At 58.1% G+C, this 22,863-nt stretch overlaps 8 protein-coding genes across 8 annotated transcripts in view; 1 reads left to right on the forward strand and 7 right to left on the reverse strand.

Moving 5' to 3' along the window:
• VDBG_09916 (cholinesterase) overlaps nt 1–143 on the forward strand; it is a gene marked incomplete at both ends in the record, with an annotated part of 1,278 nt that extends 1,135 nt beyond the window's left edge. The window contains one exon of the mRNA XM_002999830.1: nt 60–143. Within this exon, the coding sequence (XP_002999876.1) occupies nt 60–143 (84 nt within the window). The remainder of the gene's footprint in view (nt 1–59) is intronic.
• Nucleotides 144–532: 389 nt separating this feature from the next.
• VDBG_09917 (nitrogen assimilation transcription factor nirA) lies at nt 533–2,706 on the reverse strand (the record flags this gene model as incomplete). The annotated part of the gene is made up of 4 exons (XM_002999831.1): nt 533–1,427; nt 1,491–1,927; nt 1,983–2,491; nt 2,541–2,706. The coding sequence occupies 4 exons, from the start codon at nt 2,704–2,706 to the stop codon at nt 533–535; spliced, it is 2,007 nt and encodes a 668-aa protein (XP_002999877.1).
• A 2,702-nt stretch (nt 2,707–5,408) lies between these two features.
• On the reverse strand, nt 5,409–5,819 carry VDBG_09918 (kinesin; the record flags this gene model as incomplete). The annotated part of the gene is made up of 1 exon (XM_002999832.1): nt 5,409–5,819. The coding sequence occupies one exon, from the start codon at nt 5,817–5,819 to the stop codon at nt 5,409–5,411; it is 411 nt and encodes a 136-aa protein (XP_002999878.1).
• Nucleotides 5,820–6,097: 278 nt separating this feature from the next.
• Nucleotides 6,098–8,806, reverse strand: VDBG_09919 (chromosome-associated kinesin KIF4; the record flags this gene model as incomplete). Its single annotated transcript, XM_002999833.1, has 4 exons — nt 6,098–8,429; nt 8,487–8,606; nt 8,668–8,707; nt 8,767–8,806. 4 exons carry the CDS (start codon nt 8,804–8,806, stop codon nt 6,098–6,100), a joined length of 2,532 nt encoding a protein of 843 aa, XP_002999879.1.
• A 918-nt stretch (nt 8,807–9,724) lies between these two features.
• Nucleotides 9,725–13,350, reverse strand: VDBG_09920 (conserved hypothetical protein; the record flags this gene model as incomplete). Its single annotated transcript, XM_002999834.1, has 4 exons — nt 9,725–11,094; nt 11,175–12,481; nt 12,543–12,976; nt 13,033–13,350. The coding sequence occupies 4 exons, from the start codon at nt 13,348–13,350 to the stop codon at nt 9,725–9,727; spliced, it is 3,429 nt and encodes a 1,142-aa protein (XP_002999880.1).
• A 1,496-nt stretch (nt 13,351–14,846) lies between these two features.
• Nucleotides 14,847–15,398, reverse strand: VDBG_09921 (predicted protein; the record flags this gene model as incomplete). The annotated part of the gene is made up of 1 exon (XM_002999835.1): nt 14,847–15,398. One exon carries the CDS (start codon nt 15,396–15,398, stop codon nt 14,847–14,849), a length of 552 nt encoding a protein of 183 aa, XP_002999881.1.
• Nucleotides 15,399–16,066: 668 nt separating this feature from the next.
• On the reverse strand, nt 16,067–16,946 carry VDBG_09922 (alpha/beta hydrolase; the record flags this gene model as incomplete). Its single annotated transcript, XM_002999836.1, has 2 exons — nt 16,067–16,312; nt 16,362–16,946. The coding sequence occupies 2 exons, from the start codon at nt 16,944–16,946 to the stop codon at nt 16,067–16,069; spliced, it is 831 nt and encodes a 276-aa protein (XP_002999882.1).
• An 825-nt stretch (nt 16,947–17,771) lies between these two features.
• On the reverse strand, nt 17,772–21,682 carry VDBG_09923 (conserved hypothetical protein; the record flags this gene model as incomplete). The annotated part of the gene is made up of 3 exons (XM_002999837.1): nt 17,772–18,483; nt 18,597–20,863; nt 21,389–21,682. The coding sequence occupies 3 exons, from the start codon at nt 21,680–21,682 to the stop codon at nt 17,772–17,774; spliced, it is 3,273 nt and encodes a 1,090-aa protein (XP_002999883.1).
• Nucleotides 21,683–22,863: the final 1,181 nt, after the last annotated feature.

Genomic DNA, 22,863 nt, shown 5'->3' on the forward strand with positions numbered 1-22,863 from the left:
AATTCCCCGATGCCAGCGCTGACGCTCTTCAGGAGCTCAAGACGAGTATTTACCCCGAGATATACGACGGTACATATCCCTGGACCTCGCAATTTGGACGCTCCGAAGCCACGCATGGCGAATTCGTGGTTCAGCTGCAATAACAGGTACATCAGCAGGGTCTTTGCCAAAACTGTTCGGGGCTATCTATTCGATGTCGGTGCCGGACACCATGGGACTGACATTGCCTACACATTTTTTAACGAAGGCGCGGTCGGAATCGACCCTATCCTGGCGACAAGACTCCAGCTCTACCTGACGTCTTTCGCGAAGACGGGGGATCCGAACATTAATGGTCAGCCATTCATTCCTCTGTACGGAGACAATGCAACGATCTTGTCTCTGACTAATGGGACCTCCGTGCGCGATATTGGGGACAACGAGAGGTGTACATGGTGGCAGAAGGCATTGTAAAGGTAGCGCGCGGCTGGCTTCCAGCCAGGCTGTCAGAATGCGGTATCATGTGTCCTTCAGGCTCAAAAGTCTCGTGCCGTTATTGATGGTTGTCTCTTGACGAATCAGTCGTGTTTGATTCGCGACCCATCTCGTGCAATACGTCCATGAACATGTGGTGGTCATCCACGGTGTCGCCAGGTCCACTATTCAGGTACGCCTCGAGACCACCCTCCTCATAAAATGCACCTATCCAGTTTTGTATCATTTCCGCATCATCGCCGTTGTAGGATGGCCCATGCGCAGCCATGAACTCATTCGAGGACACGCCCTCGCCGTGCTGTGTAGGGTTCGCGTCTTCTGTTGTATGTAGGAGAGCGACAGATGCCGCACCCGTGGCCGCGCTCAGCCGAGCCTGTACAAGCCTTGAGACGCTTGACCAATATCGCCTCGGAGGGCTCCATGACTGTGAGAGCTCTTTGAGAGTTGTAAGATAGTTTTCGAGCGACAACTTGCCCCTCTTGTTTGCCTGGTCATCGGCCAGAGTGTGAATCTGCAGCGTCACGAGGGCGGCCTGGAGGATGCTGTGGTTCGCGGTAGGCGGGCATTTCCGGAAGCTACCAAAAACCTTGCGATACTTGGCTCCAAGAACGCAGATCTCTCTGGCAGCGTCGTCGCAGAGGACTTTCGCTTTCAAATGCATGGCTTCACGTTCTTGGTCCGACAGTTGAGGCAACGGAGGCGAGGTGTTGGTTTGGAAGTTGCCAATGGTGGGATTGGCACTGTCGAGGGCTTTCAAGAAAGGTTTGGCAAGGAGGATGACGGAAGTGTGGTAAAGCATCCCGAGCATGTATGCTGCTGGGTAGTTATTGTTGTCGGTGCGTTCGACTTTGAGCTCAGCCGGTAAAGCGTAGTACCATGTTCTCATTGCCAAACGGGAACAGTCAAAGAATGCTATTCGTTTCGGTTGCTGGTTCGATCTTCTTGGCGAGTACCTGTTTATTTTATCAGCAGCTTGGGGAGAGTTGGGTGCGGCATGTCAAAGATCGGGGGCGTACAGGTGCAGCAAAACCTTCTCCAGCATCTGCGACAATGTACTGAGAGCTCGCAGCAGAGGAGTATGAGATTTGTAGGCTGGTTGTTTGAGGGTTGGTAGGGAACTCTCCAGTTCTGGCCCTGAGGGGTAATTAACACAGGCTTGCGAGTCCTGCATGGTATCGTTCAGTATAGGGTTCTGTACGCCAGCGTCGCGTGCGACACGAAGGGGCGAAGGCATGCGACCTACCAGCATGGTGCAAACGCGTCCCGTATATATGGCAGATTGCTTATCCAAGCAATAGAGCGCCCAGTACAGCTGTCTCCGGCTGTTTGCATCCTCATCTGACATGCATTGTGAACCCGTCAGTGTGATCGGGTCGATGTTGAGACCCATATCGAGGGCCAGGCGGTTGGCCATGCCTTGGTGCAAATAGCCACAGGCGTCTCTCCCCATGGCCTGGTGAGGCATCAGAAAAGCTTTGCTCAGCGCAATGTGTGTGTGAACAACCTACAGCGTATAGCACCCCCATGATGGCTAATGATTGGACCGTGGCGATCCGAGGGTGTTGGAGTTCTTTCTGGATCAACCTTTCAGCCATCTCCAGGTAGGGTTGACCAGCCGTGTTCCCGTCCGCTGGATCCGAGCGAACATCGACGCGGTCCGAGTACCGAGACCCCATAGCGAGCACGGAGTTCAAGAGTACGAGGCTAAAGCACTTGGTGTTGTGCTTCATGGCGTGACGAAAGCGACCCTCGTTCAGAATATTGTGCCACGGGTTGTCCCACGCAAAATAGAGATCTACCAGATGGGACTGAAGCTCGTCAGACGTCAAGGTCTCTGGCGTCGGCGCTGCAGGGGAACGGCTGGTGAGCGATGGTGGGGTGATGCTGGGGGACGGTTGCACTGGCACGTAAAGATCCTGAAACTGCATGAGAGAGTCGTCAACAATGTAGGCGTTCAACATTGAGATGTCCCTGACGAACGGCTTTGTTGGTGTCTTGAGTAGTTGACCTGGCTTTTCTATGCTCGTGTTAGTGTCGTTACGCATGAACATGACAACTGGCCATACCCTGAGCGACGGGCAGCTCGAGGCGCCCGCTTGTCGGGCCAAAGTACCTGGCTTCGGCATCACAATTGATGTCCCCCGAGTCGTCGAGGATGAGTGCGCCCTCAAATTCATAACACAGCTTATCGAACTCAGAAGACGAGATGCCAGCTGACACTGAAGACGACATGGTGGGCATATCGTTGCTCTGCCCATTACTGGACGACTGCGCCATGAGTTGGGCCACTGACGCGTCGAGGTCGATCGAATGAAGCCATAGCACCTGCTCCAGCAAGTGAATGCGCGACTGGAGGAGCCGGACATAGGATTTGGGAGCTGTTCCGCGGTGGTCTTCGTCAACTGCATAGGCACATTCGATACCTCGGCGTTGGCAACGAGTGCAAGCCGGTTTTTCTCCACCACACTGGGGACGTGTCAGCCGCTGGGTCGGGACGCTACGGGATCAATGGCACAACCTTGGCTCGCCGGCGACGACACTCTTGGCAGGCTTTGGTGGTGTACTTGCGTGCGCCAGAGGCCCTGCCTTTGCTCGAGGCTCGACTCGGTGCCGAAGGCTGCGCGGGGCCCGGAGATGGTGGAGTGGGTATCGGTTGGTCCGGCATCTTTCCCGGAGGTCTGCCAAGGGGGGGGGGCGACAAACCAGCACAGTGTGTTCAGCTTTGACAGTGAGAAGCTCTCTGGTGTCTCAAAGAAGAGTATTCCGGTCGGCTGGCGATCCGGAAGAATGCCAGATTGTGGTGCAAGAAGCTGTCAGCTACAGAGGAAGGAACAGCCTTACGTCAGTGGCATCGCAGCGCTTCGTCGACGTGATTGGAGCTTAACAGTGGAGTTGCAGGAATTCACATTCCGTCCTGCGATTACTAATCAGCCCTATATTGAGCTCCAGATCCGGTTCGTCACATCCTCAAACCTCCAAGCCTTGCTTCACCCACACCTACCTAGGTAGGTAATCAGAAAGACCATGGAGTCGGATTCATCGAGCCTAAATTCTCCCTTTCCAGACTTGCCAGAGAGGTTCCACGCTCAACCAATTTCCTCAAGTGCTATGATGACTGCCAATTGACTACCCCCGCGCGCCATAGCCGATCAAATGAACCCAGGTATGACAGACCGTAAGACATCGTCATGTCGGACCAATATGCCACCGAAAAGGCGAGTGCTGTTCGACCCTGCGCGCGCGCACACCAAGATCTTCCGACTCGTCACAGCGACGACCAGATGACGTTGAGCACGACCCCCTGACCACGCAGAAGTGTTCACGCAGTAGCTGCGGGCAAGCTGACCAGCCTGGAGATGTTCAGCAACCAACGATGGGCTCGGACAGCAATCATCTCCGACCGCCAGACGTCGCCACGTCGTCCACCTTGAGATATTCATAGCGTCTGCAGAATGAAGGACCACCCGAGTGAAGGCCACATTGCCCGCTGAGGGCCGTCCCGACCCCTCATGGCCGCCGTGGCTGCTTCGCGATCCTCCACTCACAGGTTGTAGCCCGTCCCAGGGCTGAACAGCGTGTTCGCCACGACAGGGGTCGCCCCAGGAGATGGCTGATATGATCACATTGGAGCGAACGGCCTGGCGAATTGGACAATAGCGTCTGATCAGCCGGACGAGCTTCCCTCGCATAGGCTATGACAATTGCACAGGGAAAGGGGTTACGTCTGGGGAAGAAGGCTTAGGGTTAGTGTGTGTGTGTGTCTGAGAGAGAGAGAGAGAGAGAGAGAGGACCCAACAGCCGGGGTAACGGGAGGTATAAGATGCCAAGGCCTCAAAGACGGCACCCTCTCCGAACATGAATCTCTTCACCACAGTCCTCATGAACACGGCGCCTCGTCCCGCATTCTTCCTCGATCCGACACACTCAAAGCCCAAGACCGACCTCGTCTCCCAAGAAAAGAAAAGAAAAGAAAAAAGGGGAGTAAAAAATGCACGCCTCCATCCTCTCCATCCTCGCCCTCACCCTCCTCGCCCTCGCCCAGAACAGCGACCGCCCCCGCTGCGTGGCGACCTGCATCACGAACAACCTCATGTCCTCGCAATGCGACGGCGACGAGCAGGGCGCCGCCCTCGACGAGTGCACCTGCGCCACCCTCAGCGGCAGCCCCATGATCGCCTGCATCCGGGACTGCACGCCCGCCGACCAGGGCCAGTACGCCGCGCAGCTGCCCGGGCTCTGCCGCGACAGGCTGCTGCCGGACGCCGAGGGCGCGAGCGGCGGCGGCGGTGGCCATGACGATGACGATGACGACCAGACGACGACGACGACGACGACGACGGCTGCTATTCTTACTACTACCATGACCTCTCCTTCTGCCACGACTGCTGCCGGGGGTGACACGGCTACTGGGACGGATGCTGCCGCGGCGGAGACGGAGACGCCGGCTGCCGGTGTGGGGAACGAGGTGCCCGTTGCGTTGGCCGCGGGACTGTTCGCCGCGTTGCTCCTTTGAAAAAAACCCAAGGTACGAGTCGACAAGAAGCTTGGAGGGGGATGACGAAAGAAAAGAGGCCAGAGCTGGATGTAAAGAATGGCAGAGCTCGTCTACATGAGACTCATGACAGGGGCCATAGCAAAAGATACACGGAACATTGACAACACAATCAAGCAACAGGCATATCGCTTTCCAAACACGGCAATGATGGAACATGATCTCATTATGCCTGAACGGCACCTACTGATACAGCGATCCCAGATTTGGGAGCGTACAAAAGCCGTAGCTCATGCACATGCGTGGCGGTCTAGCCAGTCTGTCGCGGACGTGCCATTGTCCAACCTCCCCCCCCCTGACGCCTAATGAAACCTTGACGCCGATGTGAGAGAAATGCAGAAATCCAAACACGGACAAAAAGAAGAACAAGAAGAAGAGGTGATCATCGCCAGCCAACACTAGCCCTACCAGCGCTGACATCGCGTCCCCTCGTGGCGGCACCACCCATGGCGCCCAAGCCACCAATAGTGATGCGTCGGGTCTTGCCTGCCTCGAGGCTCTGCGCCCGGTCGCCTGGGCTGCTGCCCTCGACACCGGACAGCTTGACGCTGCCGGCAAAGTTCATGCGGCGCGCTTGGCCCTGGGTGAATGCACCCCGAAAGTCGGATGGGGAACACGCGATGGGCGGCGAGCGCCGTCGCTCTGCTGTGCTGTTTCGGCGGTGCCGAGAGATACCGTTCGTCGAACTGGCGAGGGGCCCGGAGTAGCTAAGCGAGGCCCGGTGGCCGGCCCTTTCGGGGAGAGGGCCAATGGAAGAGATGCGTCGCGCAGACGCGGTCGTGGAGCCGGACATGGAGGACACCCTACGTCCCCCCGCCTTTTTGGCCGAGTGGAGGGCGTTCCGGAGTTTTTGGTGGTCAATTTTGGACGAGTCGGAGTCAGAGGAGTGGCCAGAGGCGATGGAGGGGGGGTTATTTTCGTCGCCGAGAAATGAACACCGAGGCGGACTGAGCCGCGCTATCTTGGAGCCGAAGGACGAGGGTGACAGGTTGGAAGACCGCGCCACGTCCAGCGACCTAAGCGGGCCGAGCTTGTCGCCGTTGTCAGACGACGATGGCGAAGGGGCGAGCTTCACCGAGAACGTCGGCGTCGGCAGGCTCGGAGAGCCGCTGCAATGGACGAGACCCGCGCATTTCCCTTGGACAGAAATCCGGCTTGGAACCTGTTAGGCTTGGCCGGCACGAGAGTTGACGTCTCGGGAAGCTCGAGAGACGGGCTTGAGTCCTCCGAGGCTGGCTCAGGCTCCTCCTTGGTGGTTTCCAAGTAGATTGGCAGAGTGGGCATGGCCGGCAGGGACGACATGGCGGGCATGGGTGGCAGAGGAAGCGCCTTGTCGGGCGAGTTCTGTTCCGGAGTCGATTCGTACTTCTTGGGCGTCTTGTCAAAGTCGGCCAGAGTTCCATCCTCGGACTCGTCATCCCTCCACCGAACCGACCGCTGCGAAGCCGCCTTCTTCTTCACAGGCGTGAACGAAACGCCCTTCCGAGCGTTGATGGGCTTGCGCCGGCGGGGCGACGTCTTCATCGGCGAAGCAGCAGCAATCGGCTGTGTGAGCACCGGCGCGTCGGCCACGGACAGGAGAGGCGCGGCAATGGGCTGGATGTTGCCGACGGCAGCGGCCTTCTTTCGCTTGGGTGTGCCTCGCTTGCTGGGGGAAAACTTCTCGACGGGGATGCAAGAGCCGTCGGGCTTGACGACATGGGACGCTGCCGTGTAACCGACCTCGAGCAAACGGTGGATGATGGACTTGGCATGGGAGACAGCGTCCTCCTCCTTCATCGCCAGCGTCTCGGATAGGGATGCTAGCATGTCAAACTGGGCAGTCAGAAGCACCTGCACCATGGAGGCGTCGGCCGTCTTGTCAAAGTCCAACACGTCACGGTACGACTCGCGACCGAAACTCGCCTTGAGGACCTCGACCTCACGCGACAGGTTCGCCACCTCGCCGCAGTCGGCGGAGCCGTCCCCGGGCAGCTGCTGGATGCTGTGGTGCAGGGCTGTGTCGAGAGCGCGCTCCCAGTTGAACTTGTCGAGCTTCTGGATCATGTGGTGCCTGCTGTGTTCGAGCTCGGACAGGATACCGCTGGCCGTCTTGCGGATGGAGACGAGGTTAGAAGGCATCATGTCCTCGTCGCCACGGGCATCGCAGATGGCATCGAACGATGCGAGCCAGCTTGAGAGCAGGCCGATGCGACGCTCGAAGCTTCTGAGCTTCTTCATGTTGTTCAGCTTTTCCTGTCGCTCGCCGGCAGAGTTGTCGTAGGCGACGCGGATGCGCTGGATGCCCTCGCGGGCGATGGCGTCTCGGCGATCCTGCTGCTTGCGGAACTTGGCGAACGAGACTTGTTCGGCGTCCTTTTGTTGCGCCTTGAGCTCGTTGATGAGGGCCATCTGCTCGTCGATCTTGACCAAGAAGTCCTTGACGTGGCGGTTGACGTTGAAGACATTGCGCGTGACCTTGGTCTGGATATTCTTGGCGCGGTTGGCGTAGCGCAGCGTGTTTTGCGTTTCGTCAAAGTGCACGCTCGAGGGGCTGACGCACACAATCATGACCGTCTTGCAGTTTCCGCCGAGGGAGAACTTCAGCAGACGCGTCAGCTTGCTGTTCCGGTAGGGTACGTGGTTCTTCTTCCGGGGATCGCAGAGAGCATTGATGCAGCTTCCGAGCGCGAGCAGCGACTTGTTGATATTGGCACCCTCGAGCAGGCGCTCGCCGCGGTTCTTGGTGGCACTCGCACGCTCGCTGCCGGCCAGATCGATGATGCTGAGGGTGGCCATGGTGTGCGGCTCGTTGACGTCGGCGTTGCGGTCTTTTTGGGCGACGTTGATTTGCAGGACAGCGTGGGAGCGGGACGATGTGGCGTTGGCCTCGGTCGGCGAGACGGTGCGGAACTCGTTACCCCTGACGATCATGTCCATAACCTCCTGCACATCCTTGGGGCGATGGCTCGTCAGGCCAGCGACAGAAACGGCCTGGTTCGAGTCCTCTCGCAGCATCAATCCCTGCTTGCTGCCACCGGGGACGAGCAGGTCGCGAATCGTCTCGTTGTAGATTTCGAGGTAAGAGAGGGTGACCTCGGTCGTCTTTTCCTGGCTGCGGTCGGCGATCTTCTCGAAGAGCTCCTGCATGGTCAGGAAGATGATGCCAGGGTGCTGCGAGGTGCCGGTGATGGTGTGCGTCTTGCCGCAGCCGGTTGCGCCGTAGGCGAACACGGTGGCGTTGTAGCCGTCGAGGACGCTGTCGAGCAGGGTCCGTGTTGTTGCTTCGTACACATCGTTTTGCGTGGCATTGTCGTCGAAGATCCTGTCAAAGGCGAAGACTTGGTCCTTGACCTTCTTGCCGTTGGGCACGACGGATCTGGAGAACCTCTGGACGGGGTTGTCTTCGGGAGGATCAAATACTCTGAAAGGTTGTCAGCTGTTTGTGGTTCGGCAGGATAAGCGTGGGATGGCCACGGACAGGCATCGGTCATCGACGACCTTGATCACAGGTCGGATGCCCCTCGTGTTGAGCTTGGGTGTGGGGGCAGCGGCCAGCGAGCCGTCGCCGAGGAAGAGGGTGCCTTCATCGGTCCGCGTCCTGGCAGAGTCAGCATGTTGTGTCGATTTTCCCCAATGTACTTGGAGCAGGAGGCGCGTACAATTGCGCCGCTTCACGAATGGTGAAAGGTCGCACTCGGACTGTCGAGTTCACGAGGTCAGCGCGTGGCTCAGGGGGTGTAGGGAGGGCATGAACGGACCTGTGACATTGATGGACGAGGCACCAGGATCGACGACCATCTTGTCCCGCGGTGATGCTGTGTTTCGCGCGGTTCGCAGTTCGAGTCCTTGGGCTCTGGTCGTCGCTCGGGCTTTGTCTTTCGTGTTTGGGGGGGGGGGCGTTCGAGGCCTGCAACGGCCAAGGGGGTGCGGATTGTCGGCGGTGTTGATCAAAAACAAAAAGAGGCCGCAATGTGCAAATATGTACTCATGAGAAGGATGCTGCTTCTCGCGCCTGAAAGCAATGGGGGTCAAGGCGGGAGGGGGAAAAAAAAAAAGAAAACAGACGTGTTGCTATGCCTTCCTTACCTGGGGCTGGAGCTGGAGCTGGGGCTGTCGAGTTGAAGATGGGGATTCGAGTGACGAGGTGGAGGTGCTTTGATGTTTTTGGCTCGAAAGCTCGCTCCGACGCCAAGCAGGTACCTCACTCGTCAGTGCTGCTGTGTGCTGCTGCGTTCTGCTGCGTGCTGCAGGGCGAACGCCCCGACGTTTGTTTTGGGCAGGGGTGGCCGGGCGTGCTAGTGCTGTCGTCCCTGGCAACCGGGACTCACTTTAGCGCCTTGGTGTAGGCCCGCCGACCACGTGATTGTTCCCTATGTGCCGACCTTGCCTTGCTACCTTGCCAACTTACCTAAGGTAAGGTAGTGACAATCCAGATGCCTAGGTCAGCACCACCAGCAACATCACCACCTCCATCATGGCATATGGCATGCTGGGCCAGCATTCCATCACTGCGCTTTGACAGCATACCGGCAATTCATCATGTTCACTGCTGGATCATCTTGACCCAAGGCATACTCATGACCTTCGACTCTCTGTAGGAGCCAGACACCACGAAACCGTTCCATCACCAATCAGTGCACCCCGACCCAAAATGTGTCTTCAAGAACTTGCAATTGCTTCACTCGTCATATACATCATGCAGACTCGTCACACCCATCATAGCACCAGTACGACCGCCAGAACCACCATGAGCACACTCGTGAAGCCTCCCACCGCCAAGCCGCCAGCATCGTTCGACGCCTTGTTCGACTCGTCAGCCTCCTCGGACTCGCCGCCTCCAGGCAACGACGTCCGGTTGTGGTCCACTCCGCCGACAATGCCCGGCGTCGTCACAAAGGACGTGCCGTTGTAGGATCCCCTCTCGTCCCTCCCCACGAGGAAGCTCTCCGGCGGCCCGAGGTACGAATCACGCACGCCGCCGAGGTCAATGACAATCTTCTGCACCACAATGTTCGGCAGCAGCGCCCAGATGCGCAGCGTGTACGCGCCCTCCTGCGTGACGTTGAACGACGATGTCGTGTAGTTGCCCTGCAGGCCCCAGACGGCGTTGGCCACGGCCTGACCCCAGCCGTCGGGCATGTTGGATCCGACGTTGGGCCCGATCGGCGTCACCACCGTCGGCTCCGGCTGCTCGCCGCCCGCCGGGAAGAGCGCGATCGCGTACTGCAGCGGGTTGTTGTCGCCGAGGTAGTTGGCGCCCGGCGACATGTACACCGTCACGTTGGCCGCCGAGTGGTTCGTGAAGAGGTACACGCTGTACTCGAGCGCCGGGCCCTCGCCCACCTCGAGCTTCTCCGAGTCGAGCGGGTAGAGCCCGACACCCGCCAGCGTGCGCCCGTAGTTCCGGAGCGTGTGGTACGCTGGCGCCGTCTCGTTGCTGTCTTGGCGCCTCCTGACGCTCGTCGAGTTGGAGCCCGTGCTGTTCGGCGGTGACGATGACGACGATCCGCCTGTGCCCTCGAAGATGCTCTGGTAGTGAGACGCCTCAATGGCGACGTGACCGTCAGCCTCGACGAACCCTTCGGTAAAATTGTCCGGCACAGACACGCTCTCCACAATCGCCGTGAGACGGGGCTCGGCACCCGCGTAGCGCTCAAAGCCTCGGCAGTCGCTGGTGATGTTGATGAAAACTTCGGTGCGGTTGGGCGCCGCCGGAGCGCTGGCCCAGTCAATCGTCATGTAGATGCGCGTGTCCGTGCCGTTGTCGCCGCCGACGGTGCCGTTGTACTGCGACAGCTGCACGTACGGCTCCCACGGTGAGGCCTGCCAGTTGCAGTGCTTGGGGCCACGGCTGAAGACGTCAATGTACCGCGACGCGGCGCCCCAGGGGCTCAGTGGCAGCATCTCGAGGCCGCTCGACGACAGCGCGTGCCACTTGGAGTCGCCCTGGATGCTGGCATTCGAGCCTTCGACGCCAATGCCGTACTGGCCGCCGAGCGACGGGAACACGTCCTGGACGTAGCGCAGGTCTGGCAGCGTGTTCCTCATGGGCTGCTGCCAGTAGCCATCGTAACCCAAATGGGTTTCTGCATTGGTCAGCCATCGGCCCATCATTCATAGCCAAACGAGAATACAAGAGGGGAAAAAGAAACACGGGCTCACGTACGGTCAAGCATGTGTGCCCACTTGCCGTCGAGCACTTCATTCCAGCGCTGCGTCAGGTTCGAATCGTCGTACATCAGAGCGACCGACTCGCGAATGACATCGTTGGCCGAGTTGCGCTTCTGTCCGGCGTAGAGCTGGTTCTTGGCGCCGTTGATCTGGATCTTGTACACAATCTCGGCGCCGAGCACAGGGTGAAGCAGCATCTGGAAAAAGGCGGGCTGGTACGCCTCGTCGAGCTCGTCGTAGACGGCCTGCGTGTCCTCGCGCAGGGCCGCCCACTGCTCCAGCACGGCCTCGGCCTCGTGGTAGTTGATGACCGAGTAGACCTGCGGCTCGAGGAGCTCGTACTTGCGGCGCGCCGCGTACATGCCGTAGCGTGTCAAAATGTCCGTGATGGCGTCCGTGTGTGTGCCGCCAAAGTCGCGCTCGACCCAGGCTCGGACCCAGTCGGTCGTGCCGTCGGCGCCCCAGCGGTCAATATCGTAGGCAATGTCGAAGAAGTGGCTGATGGGGATCTCCTTGGGCTTGAGGTCGCCGACGTTGACAATCCAGATCTTGCGCGCGTGCCGCGCGTACGACAGGTACATCTGCGAGGCCGTCTTCTCGAGCTGGATCGTGTTGATCCACTTATAGTTGCGCGGGTCCCCGACATAGTCAAAGTGATAGTACACACCAGCACCGCCGGATCGGTCCGTCTCGTTGGCGAGCGGCAGCCTGCGGACGTTGCCCCAGTTGTCGTCGGCCCACAGGAGCGTGATGTCCTCTGGCACGACGAGTCCCCTCTCCTGATACGATTGGACCTCCTTGTACAGGCACCAGAGCGAGTCGACCTCGGCCGCCGACTCGATCTCGAGCCCTTCTTCGATGATCGACCGCTGGTTGTCGACAAGCGTCTCGAGCATGCTCACGATGGCGTCGATGCCGAGGTTGCCCTCGATGGCCGTGTCGCCTGTACCGCGCATCGCCATGGTCCAGACGCTGTTGCGCGCATAAGGCTTGGCACGCTCGACGCCGTAGCGAAAGTACTCGTCAATCGTCTCGTTGTTTTCGGCATACTGCCATGGGCCCTCGTAGAAGGTGCGGAACTCGTTCTGCGCCCGCATCATGGGCTCCGTGTGGGAGCCTCCGAGGACAATCTCAAAAGCATCAAGCAGAGGCTGGTTGTAGGGATCGTCAATGTACACCATGCTGCCCCAGAGCGTGGGCCAGAGGTAGTTTGCCCGCAGCCGGAGCAGAACCTCGCCGATAAGCGCGTAAAAGTGGCGGTTGTACGGCGCAGCATCGTTCCAGGTGTCATTCCACTGCGTGCTGTATCAGATCAGTATGGGGGGAGTGCTTCAATTTTTACCGTTGGAAAAGGCGGACTCACCCAACCCAGCTGGACAGTCCAGGCTGTTCGTCGTTGAGGAAGAAGCCGCGATACTTGACGGACGGCGTCTTCTGGACCTTGCGCTCGGACAGAGCATAGATGTTCTCCCGCTGGCGGGTAGGGACATCGGCCCAGAAGTACCATGGGCTGACGCCGATTTGCTCGCTGACGTCGTAAATGCCGTAGACAGTGCCACGAGGGTCGCTGCCAGCGATGACCAGAGCCTGAGCGACGCCCTCGATAGGGTTCTCAACGAGCTGGCTGACGAATGCTTCCCACTCGCCCTCGACCTCGCCGACGTCAATGAGGCCAGACTCGATGAGCTGATCGATAATCTCCGAGTGGCCGATGGTGCCGGCAATGATGACGGTGCTGCCTGCATCAGGGTCGGAGTATTCGGGGCCCGAAAGCGACTCCTCGGCTGTCGTGCTGAACTAGAGAGCCGTCAGACATGAGTTTCTAGGAAGAAGAAATTTCACGGTCCACCTACGTGAGTGTTGTTTGTGACGTCAACAGGAGCAAAGGTATATGCTGCAGGTTGGGCTCCGCTCTCGCCATTGCTCAAGGTGTAGTTCGTTCCCGTCACGCGGCCAAAGTCAGCCGCAAGGTCGCCGGCAGCACGGATGACGCCCCAGTATTCATTGGCGGACACGCGGATCTGACCAGTTCCCACGTCACCACCGGCAATCTGGAAGCTCCCCTCAGCGTTCTCAAAGGCGACGATGGGCGATTGGCCGAGAGCAGAGACCAGCGGTAACAGGCTCGTAAGTGCCACGACCGACCATGACTTGACGCTGAAGACGGCCATGACGGTCTGTAGCCTGTTGGCTCAGCTTTGTTTGGTGCTCCAAGTAATGATTGATGAGAACGCGCCTCCTGACTTGCGATGGGAGACCCTGATCGGCGGCTGTGTCACTCGTGGTGAGCCAGTGGGACAAAAAGAGGCGAGCAGCGTCACGTATACTTATATGAGTGCGTCAACTACTGCACAAGCACCCAGGAACCAGGGCCGAAGCTCAGGACGCAGGACGCCGTAGTACCACGTCCGTAGCAGGTCACGTCCCTCCATTGACCAATCTGTTCCTTTCCTTCGGAGCGGAGCAGGCCATCCACAATGAGGCAAAATAGATGACCAGACATAGCAGCGTCGCATCGTTGCCTGCCAAGGGTGGGCTTCTTCCCATTTTCACGGCGCCAGAGCGGGCTCCGAGAGCAACACCAGCCTCCAGTCCTCCTACAGGACCAATAAAGGCAACCACCGGCCTTTCAGGCACAACGTTCGTCATTGGGGCCGCAAGGCTAGAGGACGATCACTCTAGCCGGATGGACGGTTAAATCGCGTCTGGGAACCAAACACTGAGTTCTTGGCCGAGGATAGCGAGGGGTAGGGACCAGGCTTCGCAGGGCTCGGTAAAAATGAGGCCTGTCTTTTTTTGGGGGGGGGGGAGACAAGGGGAGGTTGGCGCCGGGTTTGCTGTGTCACTGTAGCTGTGGCCTGACGTCTTGTTCGTTGGTTTTTCCCCGCATGGGGAAGATCGGAAATCGGCTGTGGCGGAGAAGTACCGGCACGGGCTTGGCAAAAAAAAAAGAAACCGATGTTGGGGCTTCGGCAGCCGTGTCGTTGGGGTCTGGAGTCATCTGGGGTCCTCCGGGCCGGCCTTCGACGACGAAGTACTCCGGTTGATGCTACGCAATCACCTTGCTTGTCAACCTGAAATGACACGTTCAAAGCAATTGACATCATACCAGGAGCATGGCAGGGTACGTTCGATGTTTCAGCCTTGACAATGCAATCCCCACAACGGGGTAGTATCATCTGGTCGTCTGAACAGCTTTATCCAGGTTTCTCCAAGTCTGGTTCGGGGCCCGACAACAACCTGGTTGGAGATGGACTGACGATCTGCGGGCCAACAAAGTCGCAATGCGGGGGAAAGGTTGCATGTGGAGGTGGACTGCGCGTATTTAGCCGTGGGCTATAGCGGGATGATAACATGCACCACCCGCGGGCGGTCAATACGGTATTAGCCGGCGCTCCGGCAGCCGGTGCTCTATGGATGGTGAACGACCAGGCTACAGTGTGTTTCGTATGGTGCCCATCAGCATCACTTCACAGTGATCCATCTCATCCACCTCGATTAAATCCATCAAGTAGCGCATCGTATGCGCGTAGGCATCGAAGACGTACAGCATGTCTGGGTCGCAGAAATCCCACGGGGGCGCGACATCACTGGGAAATCCGAGCAAATCGAGCAACATGATGTTCTTGTCGCGTGACTCCACACACCGATCCTCTAGGTCCTCGTCCTACAGCTCGATCTCGAGGCGGCTGTCAATCACCGCAATCGTGAGCGAGGCGTCGACCTCGTCGAAGGCTTCGCGACACTCGTCAATGATTTCGGACAAGAGATGGGCAACACCCATGAAAGGGGCGCCGTCGGAGCTGTTGTAAAAGGTAGGGTAGTTGTCGGGATCCATGGCAATACCAATGGTTGACCCCTGGCCGATGTAAGGCCTTGCATCCACCAGGTACTGAACGGCGTTGTACCAGGTCCCATGCGGAAGGTGGTATTGTGACCGGAGAACTATGAGGTCGTTGGCGTCGAATTCGATAAAAGACTGGCGAAGAGGAGAGGTCTCGCCAGACGACGACGGCTCTCGGAAAGTGAAGAATAGGATGCTGCCGGGTGCGTATCTTGGCTTCGCGCGAACTCGTCGGAGATACCTGATCATGGTTTGGCGCGACTCTCGACTTGCCGTCAGGACGCCACTGTCGTGCATGTAGAACGAGTCGTTGTCGTTGAGCCAAGAGAGCTTGACACGGTGCATGCCGGTGGCGTTATCTTGATCTCGCTTCATTGGGGCGAAGAGGCAAACATTTTGGTCCTCGTTGAATTCGCAGCCATGAAATTCCGGTTCCTTTTTATCCAGTTCGTCCGAGAGGGTGAAGAAGTGAGCCAAGTTTCGATTCAAAGGCCGAATGGCAAACTCCTAGATGGTCTTTCGGAGTTCAATGGGGAGACGACGGAACAGGTGAAACGTGTCGGTCGCCATATCGAGAGGGTGAGAACGTATGGTATTCACTATGGTGTTCAAAGCTGATGATCTGTTTAAGGAAGCGGCGTGGATGCTGTTCGACGTCAATCATACTAGTGTTACGGTTTGTAAGTTGCTGTTGATTGTGAAAAGGCTCGCCAGAAGATATAGGTATCAGAAGAACCGGCATCGTGGTACGGGGCACTCTTGCCGCAGGACAGCAATATTCTTGCCGCAAGGCAGCAATACTCTTACCTCAAGCAGTTCCGATGTGGAAGCTGCGCTTGAGCTGCATGTCACTTTCCCCACGTCAACTGAATGACAAAGCCGAGAGAAGGTGCGGTCGAGAGAAAAATATGGTCATCATACCCTCGCCAATATGCTTCGCAGGCGACTTTTCTATGCAAAGGAATCTAGATCTATCAATGACGCTCCAGTCCCATATGCATGCAACGCATCCTAATCATCCCCCCTACGACTGCCTCGCCCATCTACGCCTTGCAAAGGAAGTCCTCAACAGCCTTGGTGAACTGCACAGGGTCCTGCATGGGCGCAAAGTGGCTGACGCCCTTGAGGATCTGCAGCTTGCTGCCCTTGATGGCCTTGTGCAGCTGGGCCGGCGTGTCGAGGTTGATGGCCTCCTCGTGCTCGGCGCCGACGATGATGACGCGGCGTCCGTCAATGGTGCCGAGCTGCTTGTCGGTGAACTGCGGCAGCGTGGCCTCCATGGTGCCGACCTTTGTGGCAAAGGCCGTAAAGTCGGCACCGGGCTGCAGCGTCGCGTACTCGGTGCGGCAGCGCGCCACAAACTCGGCAAAGATGGCCGTGTCGCTGAACGTGGCGTTGGTGCCCTCGGGGTTGGGGGCGCCCCCGAAGACGAAACGCCTTGCGGATGGGCGCCGCCGTCACGGGGTTGATGAGCGCCGCGAGCGTCGTCATGGCGCCGTCCGACCAGCCGACGACGTCGTACTGCGGGACGCCGGCGTGCGCGAGCTGGTCGTGGATGTCGACGGCCATCTGGTCAAAGGTGAAGACGTCGCCGGCGTTGAACGTCGAGCGGCCGTGGCCGCGGCGGTCGACGGCGATGACGTAGTAGCCGTCGGCGACGAGCCGCGAGATGACGGACCCAAAGTATGCCGAGTAGCCCAGACCGCCGTGGTCCATCACAATGGGGATCGCGTTGGCCTTCTCGTTGTACTTTTGCATCCAGAGCTGGACGCCGTTGATCAGCGTCGTCGTCGTGCTGATGGGCGCTGGCAGCTCCGGCGTTGGCGGCAGCGTTGTCCAAGCAGGCGAGTTCTGCCGGATGGCAAAGCTGTTGACGCCACTGCCGAGCACGGCCACGGAAGCAATGAGCGAAGAGAAAATCATCTTGTAGTGCTGTCAGCGCTGGTGACAACAAGTCTGTGCCGGTGCCGGAAACTTTTGAAACGAAGGATGCGGATCGTGAAGGAAAAGTTGTGATGGGACGCTGATCAGAAACCAATGCCCTCAGGTCCTCGGCTTCACGATATATATGCTCTTATTATTCTTTGCCGCGAGATGAAGCCGTCCGTGCCGGCCCGGCCGCAACGTCGCGCTGAGGGGTCAAGCCAGGACGGGGCTCTTTTCAAGAGCAAGGGTCACGACTCGCGATTGTATAATAAAGTTCAATTAACGTACCCGCACCCTACCTTCGACTTCCATGCGCGCCCTCAATTCTGCCTAGATTTAGTACAGACCCTATAACTCGGTCTTTGGTATTTGTCCTGCGCCGGGAGGCCCGAGAAGATGCATTACCGGACAAGCCGCTGACATTGCAAGTGCTGGTACCCTGGCCACAACGCAACCCCTTCCCCTCTCTAGCCATGGCACGCCAGCAGACAAGCACACAGGCAGGGTCTATGATGCTTGCATCAAAGGCACTCATCGTCAAGTCAATCAATTCGTCGGGTATCTTAGGCTCCTCCACATTACCCCGCCAGCCGAAATGTCATATTACATAGCCCAACCGCGGAAGCCGCCCGTCTCCGTTGAACGCCGTCCCCATCGCCGACGCCGTGTCATGCCTGCGACCCCAGACAAGTGACTGCAGGAACAGATGCCAAACGCCAGTGTCTCTATCTCGCCTTTTTCGTAAACTCCGTACCAAACTCAATGATGATCGTGAATCAAGCAAGGTCTTCCAGTCATTGCCCTTAAATTCACACGCTTGCGTCAATGCTCTGACTGGTTGTCGTTCCATAGAAGCGTCGGCCACTGTCCTGCTGACGCAGCGTTCATGCTGACCATGTCGGCTGGCACATGCGTCTCGCGGGGTACGGTTCCCATGTTGAGGAGCGCGTTCGCGCCGTATCGCTCCTGGCTGGCAGACATGGCTGCTGCCCAGTCGCCCCAGTTGGTGCCTTGCGCAGTGGGCGCTGTTACGTGACGCCAAAGGTACTGGTCCACGGCCGGGGACTCAGGCTGGATCACTTGTTGCGTCGCCTGCGATGCGAAAGCCACCAGAGGATCGTGATTCGCCGTGGATATGCCACTGTTCAGGATGGGAGTAGCACTTTCTTGTGTAGAGGCGGGATACAGGTAGCTGCTGTCGTACGACGACAACATTCCTGCTTGGGTTGTCGGTTCCGTATACGCAAGCTGGGAATATGCTGTGCCGCCGTTGTGGTTCGGGTCATCGTAGTAGGCCTTCGCCATGGACGGCACAGTCTGTGTGGGCAGCACTGACTGAGGGCCGGATGACGCCGGGAAAGAACCCTCTACAATTTCCTGTTTGATTTCTGGCATTGCAGCCAGTTGAGATTGGAGATGCGCAGTCGCCTCCTCCTGCTGTTGTCTTTGTCGATGCTGCTGCTGCTGCTGCTGTTGCTGTCGCTGCTGCTGCCGGTCGTGCTCAATCCAGCGCAAAGTCGAGTCGACCTTTGCACTGAGTTGTTTGTAGATGTGCTCACCCGAACCTGGTATATTAGCATCACATCTCAATGAACTGAGAGCGGAGACATACCAAGAGCAACAGCAATGGAGTGAATGATGCTTAACCAATCTGTCATGTCGCGCCGCAGTGTCGAGCTCTGCTCGTTCGGGTCAAAGCGCCTTTCCCAGTGCGCCACGAGCGTTGTGAACATGGCTGCTGCGAAAATGGCAATCTGGTACCACGTCACATCGAGACACTTGAGTTTGTGAAGGGCCTTGGCATGCTCTAGCATGCGGGAAGCTGTCTCCTCGCATATGTGCGAATTCTCGGCCAAAATCTTGCGGTCAGTCGTCATAGCCACCGAGGGGCTGCGAAGCGCAAGGCGGAGCTCGAGCTCCATCATCTCAACATAGAGCTGATACATGTGCTGCTGGCCATCTTGGGGATCATTTGTGGGAAGGTCTGGTCGCAGCGAGGGTGGGTGGTCTTCTTTCCACATACGAAGCTTCTCCTCGAGGCTGTCGACAACATCGACATAGATGGTAGGATCGCGCTTGACGCTGTAAACATTGGTGTACATCTCGATCAGCAGAGGAATGATGCGGAACCCGGCGAGTCCGGGGTGAAATTCGCACTGCGATGTGCTAGAGCTAGCAAGCAGTCCATCCGGGGTGAGCAGCTCATCCGCTACAGGCTCAGGAAACTCAATGTCGTACTCGTCGACGGTGATTGGCATGGGTCGCCCTAGGCGTCCGGCTAGGGTGACACACACAGCAAGAATCGTCCACCATGTCCGCTTGCGAATCTCCAGGTCTAGGTTTGTCGTCTCTCCGTCCTGCTTGACAGCCCGGTGAAGGTTCATGTCAACAGCCCGCAGAAACGCATAGTGGGCTACAACAAAACCGCATCCTGGTTTGGGGAAGCTGCGGCCATGAGCAGCAATCATGGCCATGGCTTGGACGGCAGATATGGTCTGTGACGACGCCAGGTCGAAAAACTTTCCCAGCGCGAAGTGGTAGTGGCGATTGGACAGCTCATTGTAGTCCACGGCTCCTGGAGGTGCGCGAAGAGATTGCTGATAGTAAATTGAAGCGACGACCATGTGTACCATGACCAGTTCTGCCACCGTCGGCTGGAAACTCGGGTCGTCGTATATTTTGGCGAGCATTTCCAGATACGTCGGTTTGTGTAAGACAGGGAGGAACGGAAAGACAAAAACAAAGTACCACTGAGAGAGTTCGAAAGCTTCCGCGCGTGAAGGCAACTTCACATGCGGCGGGGGATTGATGTTCATCGCTGACTGCAGGTAGGCCTGGATGGACTTGTTGTAAAGGGGTTGCGCGACTCTTACGTCGGGACCTGGTTCGTCCATATCGGGTGCGCTGAACGACGTCAAGTCAATTGTTGTTCCCAGTATAGTGAGTTTGGTCCCCTTGATGGCATTCATGGGTGCAATGTCAGGGCCGACACCGATGTGGATGTCGGCCGGCCGAGACTCGAGAGCTGAGCGTGCCGAATTCTTCGGCCTCGTGGTGACGACGGCCGGTTCGGCCTTGTAGTTCTTGACCCATACAGACCTTATCTGAGTCCATTGCCCCCTGACCTCGTCCGTCTCGACAGCCTGGCCCATGTGATTGAGCGTCACGCCAGGCGGGCCGTTCATGGTTGGGTATTTGGACCAAGTCCAAGGTTGAACTTGGATGCCATTGTCGGCCAACAAAGACTCGAGGTTTTTGATGTGAGCTGCCATGTCTTTCTTCTCACGCTCCAGATCCTGCAAATAGCCCCGGCGCTCGGTGCGCCCCGACACCCGGTCGGTGACGTAGCAGTCGATGCTTTGCTGGAGGCAGTGGGAGCATCCTTCGGGGAGGGCGTCGCATTTGATCTTGCGGACCTTGCAGCGATCGCAAGCCTGGCCGGTCCTGGTGAACGAGTTTAAGCGGTTCTTGACCTGGGCGGAGAAGTCTTCTTGCGTCTGTCGGTTCTCGACCCGAGGAAGCTTGACCTTGCCCTGCGAGGTTGCGGCTTGGTCGGTGGCGTCATGCGTTGTGGATGGGACGATGGGATCAGCAGCATTGGATGGGACGATGCCCGACCGTAGGACAACGTTTGTGACATCGCCAGCAAAGGCGTCGGCGGGACGCTTCACTGGACGGCCAGTAGGCATCGTCAGGGGCGCCCGTGGTGTGGTCGTGGCCGTCGAAGCAGCGCAGTCGGTTGCCAAGAGGACTTTGGGGTTGGAAAGCTGCTGGCGTCGCGGGGTTTGCCGTGGGGAAGGGGGTTTGCCGCGCGGGGTGACGTTATTACCACCCTGCAAAAGCGCCTGCGCCTGCGCGGTGGCGTGGGCAAGTGTTTGCGCCTTGGGTCCGAGTTGCGTTGATGCTGGTTGGATCTAACAGCTGATGTGCGTCGCGGTGCGTCAGGTACAGGGATGGCGCCTCTCCTCCAAAGAACCGCCGCTCTGTCGCGTCGAGGCGTTGCGCTGCGTTGCGAGGGCGAGTGACAGGACGGGCGGGTAAGCCAGAGCGGGCGGCTGGTGACGGTCGTCGGGCTCGGGGGAGGAAAGACAGGTGACTGGGCGCAAGTTTGTCGTCGCGGGTGACGGGCTGTCTCGTTTGGACGACCATGGAGGATTTAAGGGGAAATATCTCACAAAGTGACGACGGTAAAACCGAAGGAGGAAATGGAGGAAAGCCGATACCGACGGTAATTGGGGGCAGCTAGCATACGAATACTCGAGGCTTCGAGGCTCGCTCGAGGCTCAATGAACAGGATCAGGATCAGGCTCAAGCTCAGGCTCAAGTGCAGGCAGGCAAGGCAGGGCAGGCAGGCAGGCAAGCTCAGGCGCTGGCTCCGGCTCAGGCTCAGACTCAAGACTGATCGGGGTTTAGGCAGGTCCAGGTCTAGGTCTGTCTACCAGGACTAGGTCGGTCCCTCCTCGCCCCAGCAGCACAGCGCCCGTTTCCGATTCCTGCAAGTCGATGCTGGTCCCCGCGCATCGGGGAAGCGACGACGGGGCTTGCTCAGCCGACGGCAAGTTCGACCTGCCAATTGCCCAACCCGCCACTGCTGCCATCGCTGTCACTGCCGCTGAATCCTGTGAGCTTAAGGGGGGACCCCAGCGTGCACCGCGCCAGGACCGGTCGTCGCGGTTTGCTGCAGGAGATTTCGCATAAGGCAAGGCGCCAATCCGGGGACTCACGCTAGGCATGCTAGTGGCAGTACCGTCTCCGTTAGCCCCCACTATCAGCGCCGGACCAGCGCGTGCGCCGAAGCCATGCTTCTGCGTCCTTGCCCCCGTCTGCTTCTGTACTAGAAGCTGCACCTCCCTGTAGGTAGGTACCTTTGGCACCTGGGTATCCAAGGTAGGTACCTAACTTGCCTCACCTGCGGTACGTAGGTAGGTAGGTTCTGCCTGAGGGGCTGAGGCAAGGCTGACGTTGGCAACCCAAAGGTCAGAGCCCTTGCCTCTTGTCCCCGTCATCACCGTCACCGTCACCATCACTAATACCATAACCCCCCTTTTTCTTTTCTAAAACATGCCCCTTGCGTCCCAGGCCCCCGTCGCCCCTTGTCATTGTCGTCGTCACCTTTCTAATACTTGAAGAATCCTTGATGGGATAGCATAGCCGTTCGAGGTCCAGAACTGTCTCTTCAGATACCTCTCCATGACGACCATCGTGGACCTCATACGACGTTGCATCATTGGTCACCCGACTGCCACGAATAGCCTTCTTCTGCCCGGACTCATGGTCGAGGAAGAGGCTTGATGTCACAGCCGCAGACGGCCATCTTCCTAACCATTCCGAAGGGATGGAGTCCAAGTTCCGGTTTCGTCCTGGTGCTTGCTGGTGTGCCCAGAACCCACCCGCTTCAAATTCGCCCCATCCTTCCCAGCCTGGAATGTGAAGCCAAAGTTGACCGATCGTGGGATGCAAGGTTTTTTTTTTTTACCCCCTTTTTTTCCCTCTTTTTCATCCCTTTCCCCTTCATCGTCTTTGTAGCTAGCGAGTGTGCCCGATGGATGGCTTCGTAAAGGTGGGTGTGTCGTCGCGCTATCGCCGCCCATTCATCACATGTCATCGGACCAGCACAAAGCACAAGGCACAAATAGGGGCCCAGACGGCGACCAAGTAGTTCGTCTGATGACCCGAGTCAAGAACCTCAGCTCCGATGTCCCGCGACATGACTCAGGCCCAGCGCCTGCTGTCAACCCTTTTTATGGTTTGAGGCTTCTGGTTTTTGACTTTTAGATGCACACGCCTCACCAAGGGTTCGTGCCATGCTGGAACCCACGTTCAAACAAGCCTTTCGACTCTTTATTTTTAGCGTCTGGCCACAAGCTATTGCCTCTAGCGGCTGCAAAAGATGTGTCTGCTCATCTTGAATAAG

This window comes from Verticillium alfalfae, genomic scaffold (genome assembly GCF_000150825.1).
Source record: "Verticillium alfalfae VaMs.102 supercont1.17 genomic scaffold, whole genome shotgun sequence".
In the NCBI taxonomy this organism is placed as follows: Eukaryota; Fungi; Ascomycota; class Sordariomycetes; order Glomerellales; family Plectosphaerellaceae; genus Verticillium; species Verticillium alfalfae.